The sequence below is a fragment of the Nansenia antarctica genome (assembly GCF_963989245.1).
Source record: "Nansenia antarctica genome assembly, chromosome: 19".
In the NCBI taxonomy this organism is placed as follows: domain Eukaryota; kingdom Metazoa; phylum Chordata; class Actinopteri; order Argentiniformes; family Microstomatidae; genus Nansenia; species Nansenia antarctica.
The window spans coordinates 14,725,558-14,740,694 of record NC_137692.1 but is presented as its reverse complement, the minus strand read 5'-3'; the positions used below and the strand labels follow the sequence as shown (position 1 = coordinate 14,740,694).

Genomic DNA, 15,137 nt, shown 5'->3' with positions numbered 1-15,137 from the left:
TAGTAGAATAGAAAAAGAAACAGCTATATATAGCCTAACCATGCTGAATTATGTACCTGTATGATGCACTGACAGCCTGTGACTGTGAACCTGGCCGGACCCTGCCTTTCTGCCTGAGTTTGAGTATGATGCTGCCCAAATAAATGTTATTGTTTAGTGCTGTACGCTTTCGTGGTATTATATTGTGTGAATTATCATCTGTATGTTGTTTTTCTTTCACTCGACTAACCGCCGAGATAATACTTGAGACATGTACTTCCGTAAACATAAATTTTTTATTAGATTTTTTTACAATATCGGACCGACAGTCCCACATATAGCGGCTATAATGTCCGAATAGAGAATCTATCACCACCTAAAGAATGCTTATTGTACTTTGTATTGTATTTTCGCTTGCTCATTTTCCTTGTGTCTCGCTGCCTATGTGTGACGTCAAAGTCATGTTGCTATTGGATACGTCTAACTATGTATATATTTTTTAATATAGGCCTATATATTAAAATTAAGGTTGACACAATGAAGGGCCACTTATTTTCTTTGTTTTATATTTTTTTAAATTATATATATAAAAAAAAAATAATAATAATAAGGGGATCCAATGTTAGGGGGCCCCCTAGTGGCTGGGGCCCCCCCCGCGGTGCGTCGCTTGCGGGCCCGTCCGCTACGCCACTGCTGTAACCGTTGACCCGGTAAGGAAAATATAGGTAGCTGTGTAGGGGTGTAACGGATCGCCCCCCACGGTTCGGCACGCATGTGTACCGCGGATCAATTGCAAAATGTAACCAAGTAATAATATTACTTAATATTAGTTAATATCCCTTGTAAATCACAATGTAGAGTTGCCATGAAAAGATAGATGCGACAGTTGCGTGCTTTGTTTTACTCTAAAGCGCAATGATAGGTTGATAATGGAAAAATCTAGAACAACAAGGCTGCGTTCGTAAATTCGCTCTGGAATCTGATCACTGAGTACACTGGTCTACTTGCACTGGTACCATTGCTTACTGTATGTAGTCGTCTTTGTAGTGGTTTGGGGGAATACTACAGTTTGTCATATGACTGTACAGCACAGTAAATAAGACGAGTATATAAGGCAAGTATTTTTGTGCTGGTGGGTGTGGTCCGACCGATTGGGGTGGGCCTGTCTGGGCCAAAAATGCCAGGGCTTAATTTTTGTCCCAGTCCAGCCCTGTCTCGGGCCATTCTATCTGAACATTTTCTTGGTCTTCCAGATCTTGCCTTGACTTCAATTGTTCCATTTATTTTCCATTTTCTGATGATGTTTCTGACAGTGGAAATTAGTAGTTTGAAACATTGCAAGAGTTTTTTGTAGCCTTCTCCTTGATGGTGGAAGTGAACTATCTTGATTCTGACATCCTTCGGCATCTCCAACTGGTTCCAACTGGTTCCAACTGGTTCCACAGCTGCACGGCAGCGGAGAGAAGCGATCTACAGAGAGTCGTGAGAACAGCACAGAAGATCACCGGCGCCCCCCTCCCCTCTCTGGAGGAGCTGTACAAAACACGCTGTCTCAGGAGGGCCTCCAAGATCTCCAAGGACCCGACCCACCCTGGGCACGAACACTTTGTCAAGCTGCCCTCGAACAGGAGGTACAGGACCCCGGCCGCTAAGACAAACAGACTGAAGGACAGCTTCTACCACAGGGCCGTCAAGGCCCTGAACACAGAAAAGGCCTAAGTTCTGGGCCCAGGACAGTCCGGACGGATTGTATGGCAGCTAGTGCTGAGGCACAAACATGTACATTTTCAAGCCTGCAAACTGTGACACTTTAAAATAATGTGAAAAAATACTTTCTTGTGAAATATGACAACCCTAGTTGACTATCTGTGCAGTATAGTACAGTGGGTTGTGTACATAGCCTCTATTGATGTAAACCAGCTCCTTACCTTCTTGTGATTTTATGCATCTATGCTTTTTCTCAAATGTGTTTCTTTTTCCTTTCCTAAACACCAGGGGTGCCTCCCCTCCTAAATTTCGTTGTTTGGTACCTGTACTGTAGCAATGACAAATAAAGTCTATCTATCTATCTATCTATCTATCCTTGGACAACTGTTTAGAGGAACCCATGGTTTTTAACACCAGACACAACAGCCACCGCAGTCGGATACTTTAGAAGGCATGGAGTTACTTCAGAATATATATTTCAAACCTGGAATTATATTCACCTGACTTATTGAAGCACTAACGAGTAAATCATAGTGGTCTGGGCCTTAGTAATCATCTTCTCAAAAGGTAACAAAGAATAATCCAAAAGGGTTCCCAAACTTTTGCACAGGGCTCTTTTCCTTTTATATCATTTAAAAACATTTACAAACTCACTGAAAAATAAAAATAAAAATAAACCTTCCTTTAAAATGTGCAAAAAGGTGTCATGTTTAATTTTGTAGCATTTAGTGTTCAGGTTTGCTTTCAATCACTTTTTAATTGAGATTAATTGCAACAGACATTTAAACCAGGGGTCAGGGGTGCCCACATTCTTGCACCCCACTGTATACAACATGGACACTTCTAGTCTCTTTTGGGAGGGTGTTCCCTCAGTCATAAATCTCTTATTAGTTGAGGTGTTTGATCCTGTGCTCTGGAAAAAAAAACGAGTTCACAATGGCTGGGCTACTTTGAGGAATGGCTCAGACTAGAGCTTTGACAGGTTCTTACTCATGCCACTGCAACCGTCCCAGTGAAGGGGTGTCTGCCCATGGAGAAATGTCCATTTAACTACGGTGGTTCTTCTCATCTTGTATCAATTAGTATCAATTATACAATGATTCTGTAAGTAGGTGAAGGTGTGTGTGTGTGTGTGTGTGTGTGTGTGTGTGTGTGTGTGTGTGTGTGTGTGTGAGCGTGTGAGAGCTCATGTGCACACGTGCACCAGCGTGCCCTGAATACAATTCAACGTCCATTTTAACCTTCAGCCTTCATTGTCCTCCCCATTGAAATAGGTTATTTGACTAGGATAACAGTTCCTGTACATTCTCAAGGTTCAAGATGATACAATGATGTAGTATGTAGTGTATTGCGTATCTAATCCAATCATTTTTCTGTGCTGTGATTCATATAGATAGTCTTTGCAGAAGTCATATAGTTATCAATATTAGATTCTCAATTCCTGTTATATTCTCTGTCGTTTGTTTTCATTGAAAAGCACATTGTATTTGTTTGTATAAAAATGCTATATAACGTTTCCTTTGCTTTGCTTTGATTTGATATTTGACATATTCAGGGGGGAGTGATGTGTGCTGTTATGGATCATAGTGAGAGCACTTTATCATTAAGCCCTGCGATAAAACAGATGGTATAACACAACTAACACAACGCAGTTGGCAGAGCGTACAAATCAATATAAGCCTGCATGCTGCACTCCGAAGGGAAAGGGAAATTAAGTTTAAACTTCGTTAAGTTCTATCTCCTGCAGCGATCAAGGGAGTTTCCATTTCAGCAGTATAGAAAGCGCTTAAGTGCTTCAAAGCCACTAGTGGGAGGAGAGTAATTAGAGATGCTGTCACCTGAGTAAGTGGTATTTCAGGACCTCATGTTTGTTCACATAGGAGTAGAGACATAAGAGACGTACGGTTTGAATGATGACAGGTATGAATACAGGTATGATGACAGGTATGTCTAGTTCGTTCCATTTGTGTGTCGCCAAGCTATTGTCCATACCGGACAGTGTGTCTATGCATTTTACATTCAGAGTAAATCGTTTTCCCATGATTTTAGCATTCGGAAAATGAGGACATTACTTGTATTCCAAGTGAAAGTAAATGTAATCTGTTGACCTGGCGGTCAAACACTAGAACGTACTTGAGGTATGCTTGATTTTGCTTGGAGTTTATACTTTAAGGACTATTTGGAACTTGCAATGATTCCATTGTACCAGGCAAACAAAACCACATATCAGAAAGCATTGGACATAATGTAGGCCTACTGTATGTATTTGACCCAGGCCTGACATTTTGCAATCACACAAGATTTTCAATTTCTCTAATGTTAAACGTTATATAGAGGGCCAGCCTACAGAATAGCTTCTCTTTTAACCAGATCTTATCCACCTAATTTTTCTGGTTTTCTGCTCGAAATGACATGCCCACAGTGAATATAGAATATCTCCACAATCACAAGGGCCTTCATAATGATATTGTTATCAAATGAAAGCTAACACCTGTGGGGTGGCTGTAGAAGTGTCAGAATCAAAATATATGTTACTGTGTCAGAGCAAATAGAGCTAGAACTCAAATTCAGTCTCCGCCTAAAAAAACAACAGCTTTTACAGTGAATATCACCTTGGAAACCTGATAACGAAGCCCAAATCATCTAGGAATCGGTACTCCAGGGTCTTATTAGTACTTGTGCCAAAGTCGATGCTAGTAATGTGAGCAAATGCAACTTTGTACCTGTTTTAGTACAGGTATGTTTAGGCGGACACCTATATGTTTAGGCTATTTGGAGATATTTTGGCACCATCTTTGACCTTTGACCTTTCTCATGTATCAGATTTATTTATTTTTATCTGGGGGGGGGGGGATTTTTTTGGGTTGGCCGACCAATGGTATGGAAATTCGGCGTTGAAACCGGACATGACACATTCTCCAGTTGGAGAAAACTGGATGTGACTTAGGCCGTGTTTACCGTCTCGGGGAAAAAATGGTGGCATCGTATAGCATGCAAAGTTGTGAAAAAAATGTGATATCGATGAAGAGAATTGATCGAGGTAAACTCTTTATATCACTTCGGATGCCCATGGGGGTCCGTTGGCTAACCTTTTTACAGTTTTTTTTACCGTTATTCTTTTTGAGTGGGGCAGTCCCACTCATATTTTTCATTTTATTGACAGATATAGTAGAGATTTAGACAGGAAGGATGGGTGAGAGAGAGAGGAGGGATGACATGCAGGATATGTCCCCGGCCGGAATCGAACCGGGGACCCTGCGGTTACATGGTCAGCGCTTAGCCAGCTACGCCACCTAAGCGCCCTCTTTTAACCTTTTGAAGCTTACATAACATCCTGTCAGTAAGATAGAGTATTTTGAACAGGAGTATGCATCAGCATTTTCTTAATGAACCTCAGCAGAGCAGTTTCTCTACAGTATTACTGTCTCAGTAGAATCTCTTAGCCCGTAGTCTTTGGATCACCACATTCTGGACGAGGTCCAGATTTCTTGGAGTTTAAGGTGAAAGCTCCTTGACAGTCTTATTAAGTCCAATTAAGCTGTACTGGGCAGTTAGTGTTTTAAATCAAGTGCTTAATAAATAAATGCCAATGTTTATTTAAAGAAAGAGTCAGGCCGGTTGAAATGCAACTAGGTGTGCATAGAAATTATTCTAGACTGAATACTGTGGAAATACTTCATTGAATTATTTAATGTCAACACAGTAAAGTGGCAGGGATATGACAAAATCCCCAGATCTGAAACGTATTACATATAGATAATCAGGAATTATATTCATATTATTTGACCATCTGATTTTTTTTGATGAACTCGATTTATATGTAATCTCAGTTAACAGATCCAGTGTGGGAATTTCTAAAATAATATATTTGAAGGCTGTGCAAGGAAGTGCAAGGAAAGGCCGAACTCCCCAAGGCGGAAACATCAAGGGATATCTACGTAGTAATCCAATGGCTTGTCACACTCATTGGCAAAGCATGTGATGTTGATAGACAGCTGCTGTCAGAAGAGTTCTTTGTTTCTGTCTCCTCTCAGCCCCTTTCCTCTAAAAGTGGAGATGCAGTCTGTCACCTCAGTGGGGATTCTGACCCAAAACCTGCCACTCTTTCAGCCATATACTTGCCCACAGCCAGAAAAACTGCTTGTTTGTTACTTTGTCTTTTCACTCGTGGAGAGCTACTGTACCTCTACCTGGAAAATAGGGCTACTGTTACGTACTGTAATAGTGGAAGTGCTCAAATGTATTGAGGCTAAGATCTGTTCTCTTTCATAGCATTAGTTTCACTAATGGAACGCCTCCTGCCTGACCTCATCAGAAGCTCAATAACATTGCGCCAGCCCTCATTGGCTGGTACAGATGACGCTCATGTCAGTAGGGGAGGGACACTCCTCCTTTATAAGGCGTAGAGCAGCATCACAGCAGTGAATTATCAGGTCTGCTAGCATCTAGCCTAGAACCCACTAGCCAGCAATGGCTAACGTTGAGACTAATGAACCCCGGTACAACTGGGGCTAGCCGGAAACCGTGCCCGTGCGGCAAGAAAATGGCTAGCTGGGATACTCGCTCCAAGTGTGCGGCATGCCTGGGACTCTCCCACGCCCAGGCTGCTGTTGACTCCGACGAGTGTATCCACTGTGTTTTGCGTTCCCCACTAAACTTCTCCGCCGACGGCTAAACCGCCAGGTTAGCCTGTCCGGAAAAGATCCGCTCCTGTGTGGGGCAGCCGAAACGCTCCCATCACAGACTAACGCAGAGGCGTCTCCAGCCATACCTGGGCCGAGCTGGGCGGACCTAGTTCCATCAAGCTCTGACATCGGTTTCCTGGTGCTGGATGAGGCCGGGAGACAACGGCCTTACCGCTTCTCAGTTAGTCCCAGAGAGAGATGCCGTACAACGCTGAGGGAGAGTCGCCCGACTCAGAACTCAGAACCGTTGTCGAACCGAATGAGGAGCTCTTGCTCCCCTATAGAATTGGCTGCCTTCTATTCCCCGTCTTTCGCCTCTGAGGAGCACAGGCGGTTGCATACTTTGTGTCCTGTCTGTGCGCTGCGTATTTATTTGGACAGGACTCAGAGAGTTTCAGGAAATGTGACCAGTTATTTGTGTCTTGGGCGAATCCGCACATGGGAAAGCCAGTGTCTAAGCAGCATCTTTCCCATTGGATAGTGGGGGCTATTGCCCTGGCTTACTCTAGCAGGGGCCTCCAGCCTCCAGAGGGCTTGCGTGCGCACTCTACTAGTGGTTTAGCTACCTCGTGGGCTCTCGTTAAGGGGATTTCTATTCAGGAGGTTTGTGCGGCGGCATGCTGGGCATCGCCCCACACGTTTGCTAGATTTTAGAGCCGCACCAATTCTAGTTTGCTAGATTTTAGTCACGGCACCAACTCTAGCACATTCAGTCCTCTTAGGACGTGGTTCCTAGTGTGTGAGGGTCCATTGGGGACAGTTGTCGTTTCGCAGGCATGTCTGGCAATCCGGGAGTCGGTATTTTCCCATAGTGAGACACAAAACGAATGCTATGAAAGAGAACTTTAGGTTATTTACACAACCTCGGTTCTCTGAGTAGCATGAGCATAGCATGAGTCTCACCAGGTCACCCTCCTTGCTACGGAAGCGAGGAAGAGGTGTGCTTGTTTGAATGACGACTGACGCCGTGTCTACGGCTTATAAAAGAGGAGGTCCCTCGGCTCCTGACATGAGCATCATCTGTGCCAGCCAATGAGGGCTGGCGCAATGTTGTTGAGCTTCTGATGAGGTCACGCAGGAGGTGTGACACTCACTCATGCTACTCAGAGAACCGGGGGTTATGTAAATAACCTAAAGTTTTGTCATTAGTGCGATGATTGCTTCCCTATTTCCTCATACATAATAGTCTTGAAAAATTATTACGGCTTCTGGGAGAATTGGGACCACACGACTATACTAATGCAGAGACGAAAACATAGCATGGAGAACAACATAGCATGGAGAACAACATATTCCACACATATTCAACTGAGCTGACGGGGTTGCAGTGGACCATGAGGTCAGGGGTGGATAAAGTTGCGCTATATTACGTCAAATTGTAGGTGCCTCATCTTTCTGCATGTCTATTGTCTGCTATTACGGTAAACAACTTTCCTGGAGGAAACATCAGAGGGGCATAATTACATCGGCTCCATTCAGCTCCAACATTTTATTCTTTACTGATTCTATGACCACTAAAGATGTATTAGTATTATTATTATTATTATTATTATTATTATTGATGTTACTTTGTCACTTTTCCCAATTATTCTCTGAAGCATGTTGCCAGTTTCTTTATAATGGGTCGTATCATTTACTGTGACATACTTTTTCCTTTGACTACTTTTTCGTCACTTACCCTTGCATCTTCCTTGTCTTTCCCAGCCCTGCTTTACGCCACCATCTTCGGTAACGTGACGACCATTTTCCAGCAAATGTATGCCAACACAAACCGCTACCACGAGATGCTCAACAGCGTCCGTGACTTCCTCAAACTCTATCAGGTGCCCAAGGGGCTGAGCGAGAGAGTGATGGACTACATCGCATCCACCTGGTCCATGTCACGGGGTATAGATACTGAAAAGGTATCTCAAACTGTAAGCCAGACATTCATTACCTTGCATGCTGTACCCCCCTGTGTTGGCTGTCCTGCACGGTAGCTCCCCCAGCTAGCTGGTCCAATGTGGTTGTGTATTGATAGTTGGTTCTCTATGGTTCTTGTATTTTTCTGTGTGGTCCAATGTGTGGTGGTGGTGGGGGGGAGGGGGGGTTATAGAAAATACCAACAGAGTGAGGGTCCATTTTAGTATGATTTACAGTAACATTGGCCCTAATTTGTCAAAGGAACATACACACGAATCTATGATACAGCAGGAACAGCACATACAAAGAAGCACTGTAATCTATTGTAACTCGACAAATGCCATCCAGCTCAATCCCACTGCATTGTTTGCTTCATGCTATGCACGAATTACAAACACATGAAAACAAAAGACATGACGTGGGTGTGAATCTATGGACATTTCTGGTTGTTTCTGGTGCATGCGGAAAACAATTTTGTGTATCTAAATTTTCCCACTTAATCCAGGATAACTTCTACAAGCATTGGATAAATCAGGGCCATTGTCTTTTGGGATGTATCTCTATGGTATTGTTATGTTGAAACATAACTGAATGTGACATAGTCTGAAGCCTGGATTGAAACTTCACATAACTGTGATGATATTCTCTCACTGTTATTCTCAAACAATGGTCATGCTTTATTTTACAATCGAGAGTCAAGCAGTTATGACCTTGAAAGTATCTTTGTTCGATGTTCATTGACAAAAGCACCAATATATACCATTTAGTGCCTGGTAGTTGAATTCATTGCAATAAATACTAACACATACTTTCTTAAAGTTTATCGTCCTCAGTCTGGGAATTGACTGGTCCCCCATTTTGTTTATAATGCAAAAGTGTGGTGTTGAGGCTTGTTAAAGTACCTGGGAGTTTTTTTGAAGTGACTTCCCTTAAAGGTGAAGCTTTGTGAATGTCTTAATGGCGGGCCAGACAATTGGAACGGTGCCTTGGTGTGTCAAATATGGTCGTTTTTTTCCCTTCACTAGTTAATGTTAGTTACATGTTCACTAGATGGTGACTCTCATTAAAAAGGTAAAATGACGTTGTAAAACATTATCCCTGTGAGCAATGAGCACACAGGAGTGGAGTGGAGAAATGGACCCAAATGGACTCCATGCATAATGGAGCATTTTTTTCCTACCGCTCAACTCTCCTCACATGCTCTGATTCTCAGCTTTCGAGCTGGCTAGCTACAGTATACATAGTGTGTTTATCACACTTGCATTTGCTTTCCTTACACCTCATTTTACATTTCGGCAAATATTGTCATGGAAAAGGGACTGGGGGTTTACCACTGGAGTCACTCTTTAATGTGGCTTAATGATCTAAAATCACTAGAGATAGAAACTCTAATTATTCAACAGGGGCAGCTACTCGAAAAACACTATGACCAAATAGGAATTCAAGCCTCTGTTAATCATCTTAGTGCAGCACTTCTCTTAAACTCCCGTAGCAACATGTTTCCAGTTTCGGTACATTTGAATGCTGAGCAGCCCTACGCCGTAATCCCAAGCACATTGCTCTCCCTCCGCTCCTTTGAGCAGAGATAATTAACGAAGGAAGGAGAGTGAAATCCTTCATCGCCACTCCCTCCGAGTAGTCTTTCTGTCTGTGTTACTGTGACAACAGTAACAACTCTCCAGCTCGGACCCCTAGAGACGCAGCTGGTTTTCATTAAATGATCTGCTGAAAAAATACCAACTTTACTAGCTACTGTATATACTGTCTTTAACTGCCAGAGGATCTGATAGAATAGAATAGAATAGAATAGAATAGACTTTATTGTCCTTGTACAGTCGCCTATACAATGAAATTGTAGTGGTTCTTCTGAAGGTGCAAAAACAGAAAACATATTCACAAACATATACACATATAACATATCACAAATATTACACACTAGACAAAAAATGCTATAAAACAAGCTAAGAGACAATGAGGGATGGGAGATGGGAGATGGGATGATCTGATGGGAGATCCACAGAAAAACTGTGGATGAGGTTAAAAACATACCTTTAAACACTAGAAGTGCCATGACAGTCACATTTACCATATTCATTTTAAGATGACTGTTTACCGGTAATCTGCTGACATACAGTGTAACTACTAATCGTAATTAATCGTTAAGAATGTAACCCGAGTTCTCTGAAGGAGAGGAGGGACACACACTCTGTATCCCAGTCACACCTGTAGAGGCTGAGGAGGATTTCCGGAACGTACCCCCGCCTAGTGCCCAGCCTAGCATTGCTTGCTTATTTATTCTGCAAACCAGTCTTCATGAGCTCAGCGCAAGATGGGGAAACAAAGTGAAGGGGTCTCCCTCTGTGGACATTCTGACCAGGACATGATGTCTCTGTAGGAATAGGACAAAGTGCTTAAGGGGCTAAAAACACTGTAGAACTCAAGGACGTTTATGTGGACCGTTGCGAAATGGATCCAAGCACACACGGCTTACTAAGAACCTGTTGTGTGACGCCTCTATCCCTGAAGTGACACGTCTGTCCTCACAACCCTTCGCTCAAGGACTCTCTCATGGGGAAGCCCCAGAGCCAGGGGCACCACAGGTCTCTCCACCACTCCAGTGCTGTCAAACACGGTGTGGACAGGAGCACTCGACGTTGCCTGTTGTCAGACGTATCCAGGTGGAGTGATGACACCCAGAGCTCAAAGACTTGCATGTGGAGGAGGCCAAGCTGGACTACCACAATTAATGAAGCCATTTTGAATCCCAAGGGTGGCAGAAAACTTTGAAACCTGAGTGAGTGTGGGCGAAAACACCTGCAAACAACTGTCATGACATACAAGACCATGTGTCGGGAATTCATGGGGTGCAGGAAGCACTGAACAAGACCAAGTCCACAGTCAGACCTAAAAAGGCCACCGTTTGGCTAGGAATGAGCAAGCTTTTGGAAAGATTAATCTGGAAGCCTAGGTTGATTGCCTCTCCCCAATGGTGGGTGAGAGGAAATGGCGCCTTCGACACACTTCATGTAAGTCCAAGGGCCAAAGGTGTGAGATATTAGTAAGTTACGCCGAAGTGGGCGAATCTCAGAAACCTTCTGGGCCCTATTATGCACTTCATCAATAAGACGAGGCGGTAGATCTAAACTTAAGACGTGGAGGCGTGGTCAAGGCCACTTTGCTATTATGCGTGCTGTAGTGGGCGCCTAAAACCCGGCGCTAAGCAAAGAAATTAGTCATGGGTGTGTTTTGGGCGTCTTCTCAATCAACCCAATCAGCGTGCCAGGTGCCATTCCCTTTAAGAACCGGCTGCGTTGAGTCATTAGCGCTATGCTATTATGGAAGTCCTGAGAAGGAGGTCAGCGCGCTTCTCTGCCTCTCCCTTCTGAAATAAAGCATTTATACTGTGACCGTAATTGACGTCTTGCCGTGGAGCCACGTGCGTGTTCATGTGTGCCCACATGCATGCGCAAACCGCGGAGGCGCGCTCGTGTTTCAAAACGTGCATGAAGTCTAAACTTAAGAACTTTTCAAACCACTTCTTAGCGATAGGAGCAAAGTCAGATCGCATAATAGCAGGGGCGCCTAGTGCACTTCATTAACATATTATGAACACTCCCACAATGAGCAATATATGCACGGGAGTTTTACGTCTTATGTGTGGGCGCCTATCGACACCTGCATAATAGCAGTAGCGCGTATGAAGCGCATAATAAGGGTGGGGGTAGGTCTTAACCTGGCGGTGCGTCTTAATTAACACTTAAGACGGCAAGTTAAGAAGTGCATAATAGGGCCCTCTGTGTCTGACAAACCTCAAAGTGGAAAATTATTAAAATTTGTAGGCATTTTGAAGGTTCTGAATCAATTGTTTGATCTAATAGAATCCAATAGGCAAGACCACATACATTCTGGCAGGCTCCCTGGGTTGCCTTCTTAGGAGGCCATCTCTCTGATCTTGGAGAAACAGGAGCCATGTTGACACACACTGCCATAGCAGAAGAGGCAACCGAAATTAGTCAAATCTCCTGTGAGAGACGGCAGTCGCCCACACACCGAATGAAAAGACGCAGCATCCGCACACTCAAAACTGTGCAAAATTGATGTTTTTATTGCGCAAGCTTTCGGTCTTTCATAGACCTTCTTCGGGTATACATCAGTGACAAGTGAATGCAGAGTTATATATACGGTTCAAACGACATCACTTGATTAGCCAAATGCACAACACCTGTGTCAAAGAATTCCACCTGGTGGCTAGACATCAAGGGAATTGTAGTCCTTAGTTTTAGAGCTTCATTAAGATGATGGAAGATAGCTAACACCTTTGATATGGAGGCCATGATCTCATTCTTTTATTTTTTTTAAAGTAATTTTTTCTGAGTGGGGCAGTCCCACTCATATTTTTCATTTTATTTGACAGATACAGTGAAGATTTAGACAGGATGGGTGAGAGAGAGAGGAGGGATGATCTCATTCTTAACTTAAATCTAAATGTAATCGCAGGGTTCAAGTAGAGACAACCTTACTCCCCGGGGAAACTGTAGGATTCTCACTGGAACAGTTAAGATATGGTAAGCTTCAGACAGTCAATGAGGGAACAGTGGAAAGAACAAATTAGTGTGTTATTTATAGTCTGGGCACTAGGCAGGGCTATGTGCCTGCAAGCTTCATCAACCTGTGGAGGCGTAATTAAATTGGTTTTTCAGCGAGTAGGTGAGTGCGTGACCCATAGTAAGGGGTCAAACCAAGTCAACTGAAAGAAAACTACGGTATGTGGTTCTGTGGTTGACTTTTACTAGGCATACAGTGCCTTCAGTAAGTATTCACCCCCTGGACCTTTTTGCCACAATTTAGATTTTTATTTTATTTTTTTGACATTATGGGGTATTTCGTGTAGATCAGTGACAACAAAATATCATATTATTTTTTTGGGCAGGTTGTAGCACAACAAAAGGTACAGGGGGGTGAATACTTACTGAAGCACTGTACTGTATGTATTTTATAGTTAATTATTGTTAGATTTGAATTTAAGACTCTTGGTTAATGTCAATACTCTCTCTCTCTTTCTCCAGGTTTTACAGATATGTCCTAAGGACATGAGGGCAGATATCTGCGTCCATCTGAACAGGAAGGTTTTTAAAGAGCACCCAGCTTTCCGTCTGGCCAGTGACGGATGCCTCCGTGCCCTCGCTATGGAGTTCCAGACTATCCACTGTGCCCCTGGTGACCTTATCTACCATGCGGGTGAAAGTGTGGACAGCCTCTGTTTTGTAGTGTCAGGATCCTTGGAGGTTATCCAGGACGAGGAGGTGGTGGCCATTTTGGGTGAGTTGCTATCTATAACATGTTTGGTGGCCCATGTACCAATTTGAGACTTTTTTCATGTTACATTTGTCCAGCCCAATATCTCAACTTTTACCAAAACAAGTGGTGGGCCAGCCATGTGGCTGCAAAACAGTATAAGGATTGCACATTTAAAGATTGTGTGTGAAAGGGATAATTACTAGGGCTGTAGGTCTACAGATGAACCGAACAGATGAATCAACAAGACAAGAAATTTCTGATCATAAAAAAAACAGATTTTTATCAGACCAAGGAAAATAAATTTAATCTAGAGTGTGTGATTATAGGTGGGTTAGGTTGACATGTTTTGCATTTAGCAGATGCCTTATTCCAAAGCAATTTACAATAAATACATTTGTCTAAGTAAGTAAATCAACTATCCACTAGTCATAGCAGGAAAAAGTAATCTATGCTCAGGCCTGAGCATAAGTGTCGTGCCGTGGAGATTTGTCTTAATTTATGGGGAATGGGAATAGGCAATTCACACGTTTGATGGTTGCCATCATCTCATTGTTAACTTGTAAAGTACCCTATTAAGCCATGGTCCTATCAAACTCAGTTCGTATAACGTTTCTATATGTTTGCCAAGAACATAGAGCTTCTGTTTTGAGTTTGTATCTATATCGTATAAATGCACCGAGGTGAGGCAGAACCACCTATGATGTACTTCCTACTCCCAAGAACCTAAACCAGTGGTTTGGAGATGATCCATCATGTCCTCTCAAACTCCAAAGTCCAGTGACACTGAGGCACATCCTCACTGGCTGCACAACAAGTCTGTCCCAAGGCCGCTACACCTGGAGGCACAACCAGGTCCTCTGGCAACTGGCGATTATTCTAGAAGGAAGGAGAACTACCTCCAACGCCATCCCCCCCATCAACATCCAGCTTGTCAAACACCATCGCCTTTGTTCCAGCAGGACACTACCCGAAGAATCCATCTGATAAAAGGGAATCAGATCTTCTGGAAAATGTGAGTTCACCTAGACCAGAAGCTCTGCTTTCTGTCTGAGATCATTGAGACCAATCTCAGACCAGACCTGATTGTGTGGTCAACCTCGCAGAAGCACCTGTACATCGGGGAGCTGACTGGGCCATGGGAGGCTGCAGTGGATGAGGCTTTCGAGTGCAAAAAGCTGAGAAGTACTCAGACATATTGGCTGAGGCAGCACAACAGGGATGGAGAACATGGGTGCTCCCAGTGGAGGTCGGATGCAGAGGATTTGTAGCCACATCAACCACCGGGCTGCTGAGACAGATGGGAGTCAGAGAACAGGCCCTCCATCAAGCCATCAGGCCGTTGTCAGAGGCTGCTGAGCAAAGCAGCAACTGGCTGTGGTTGAAAAGAAAGAAGGACCCCAACTGGACTGCAAGATGACCATCATACAACAGGAGGGGTGAAAGCAGAGGGGGGGGGGGGGGGGGGGGGCACCTGGGACGCCAGGGGTCACCGATGGGCCTTCTGTAGGTTTCGTGGGTTATCATCATCGAAACACCAATGGTGGTACCCAAAGATGGTACCCACCT

At 43.6% G+C, this 15,137-nt stretch overlaps 1 protein-coding gene across 1 annotated transcript in view; it reads left to right on the top strand.

The window, feature by feature from the left end:
* LOC308174209 (voltage-gated delayed rectifier potassium channel KCNH1-like) overlaps positions 1-15,137 on the top strand; it is a gene marked incomplete at both ends in the record, with an annotated part of 75,228 nt that overhangs the window by 31,929 nt on the left and 28,162 nt on the right. Inside the window, 2 exons of the mRNA XM_080549291.1 lie at positions 8,076-8,275; positions 13,340-13,592. Of these exons, the coding sequence (XP_080405417.1) occupies positions 8,076-8,275; positions 13,340-13,592 (453 nt within the window). The remainder of the gene's footprint in view (positions 1-8,075; positions 8,276-13,339; positions 13,593-15,137) is intronic.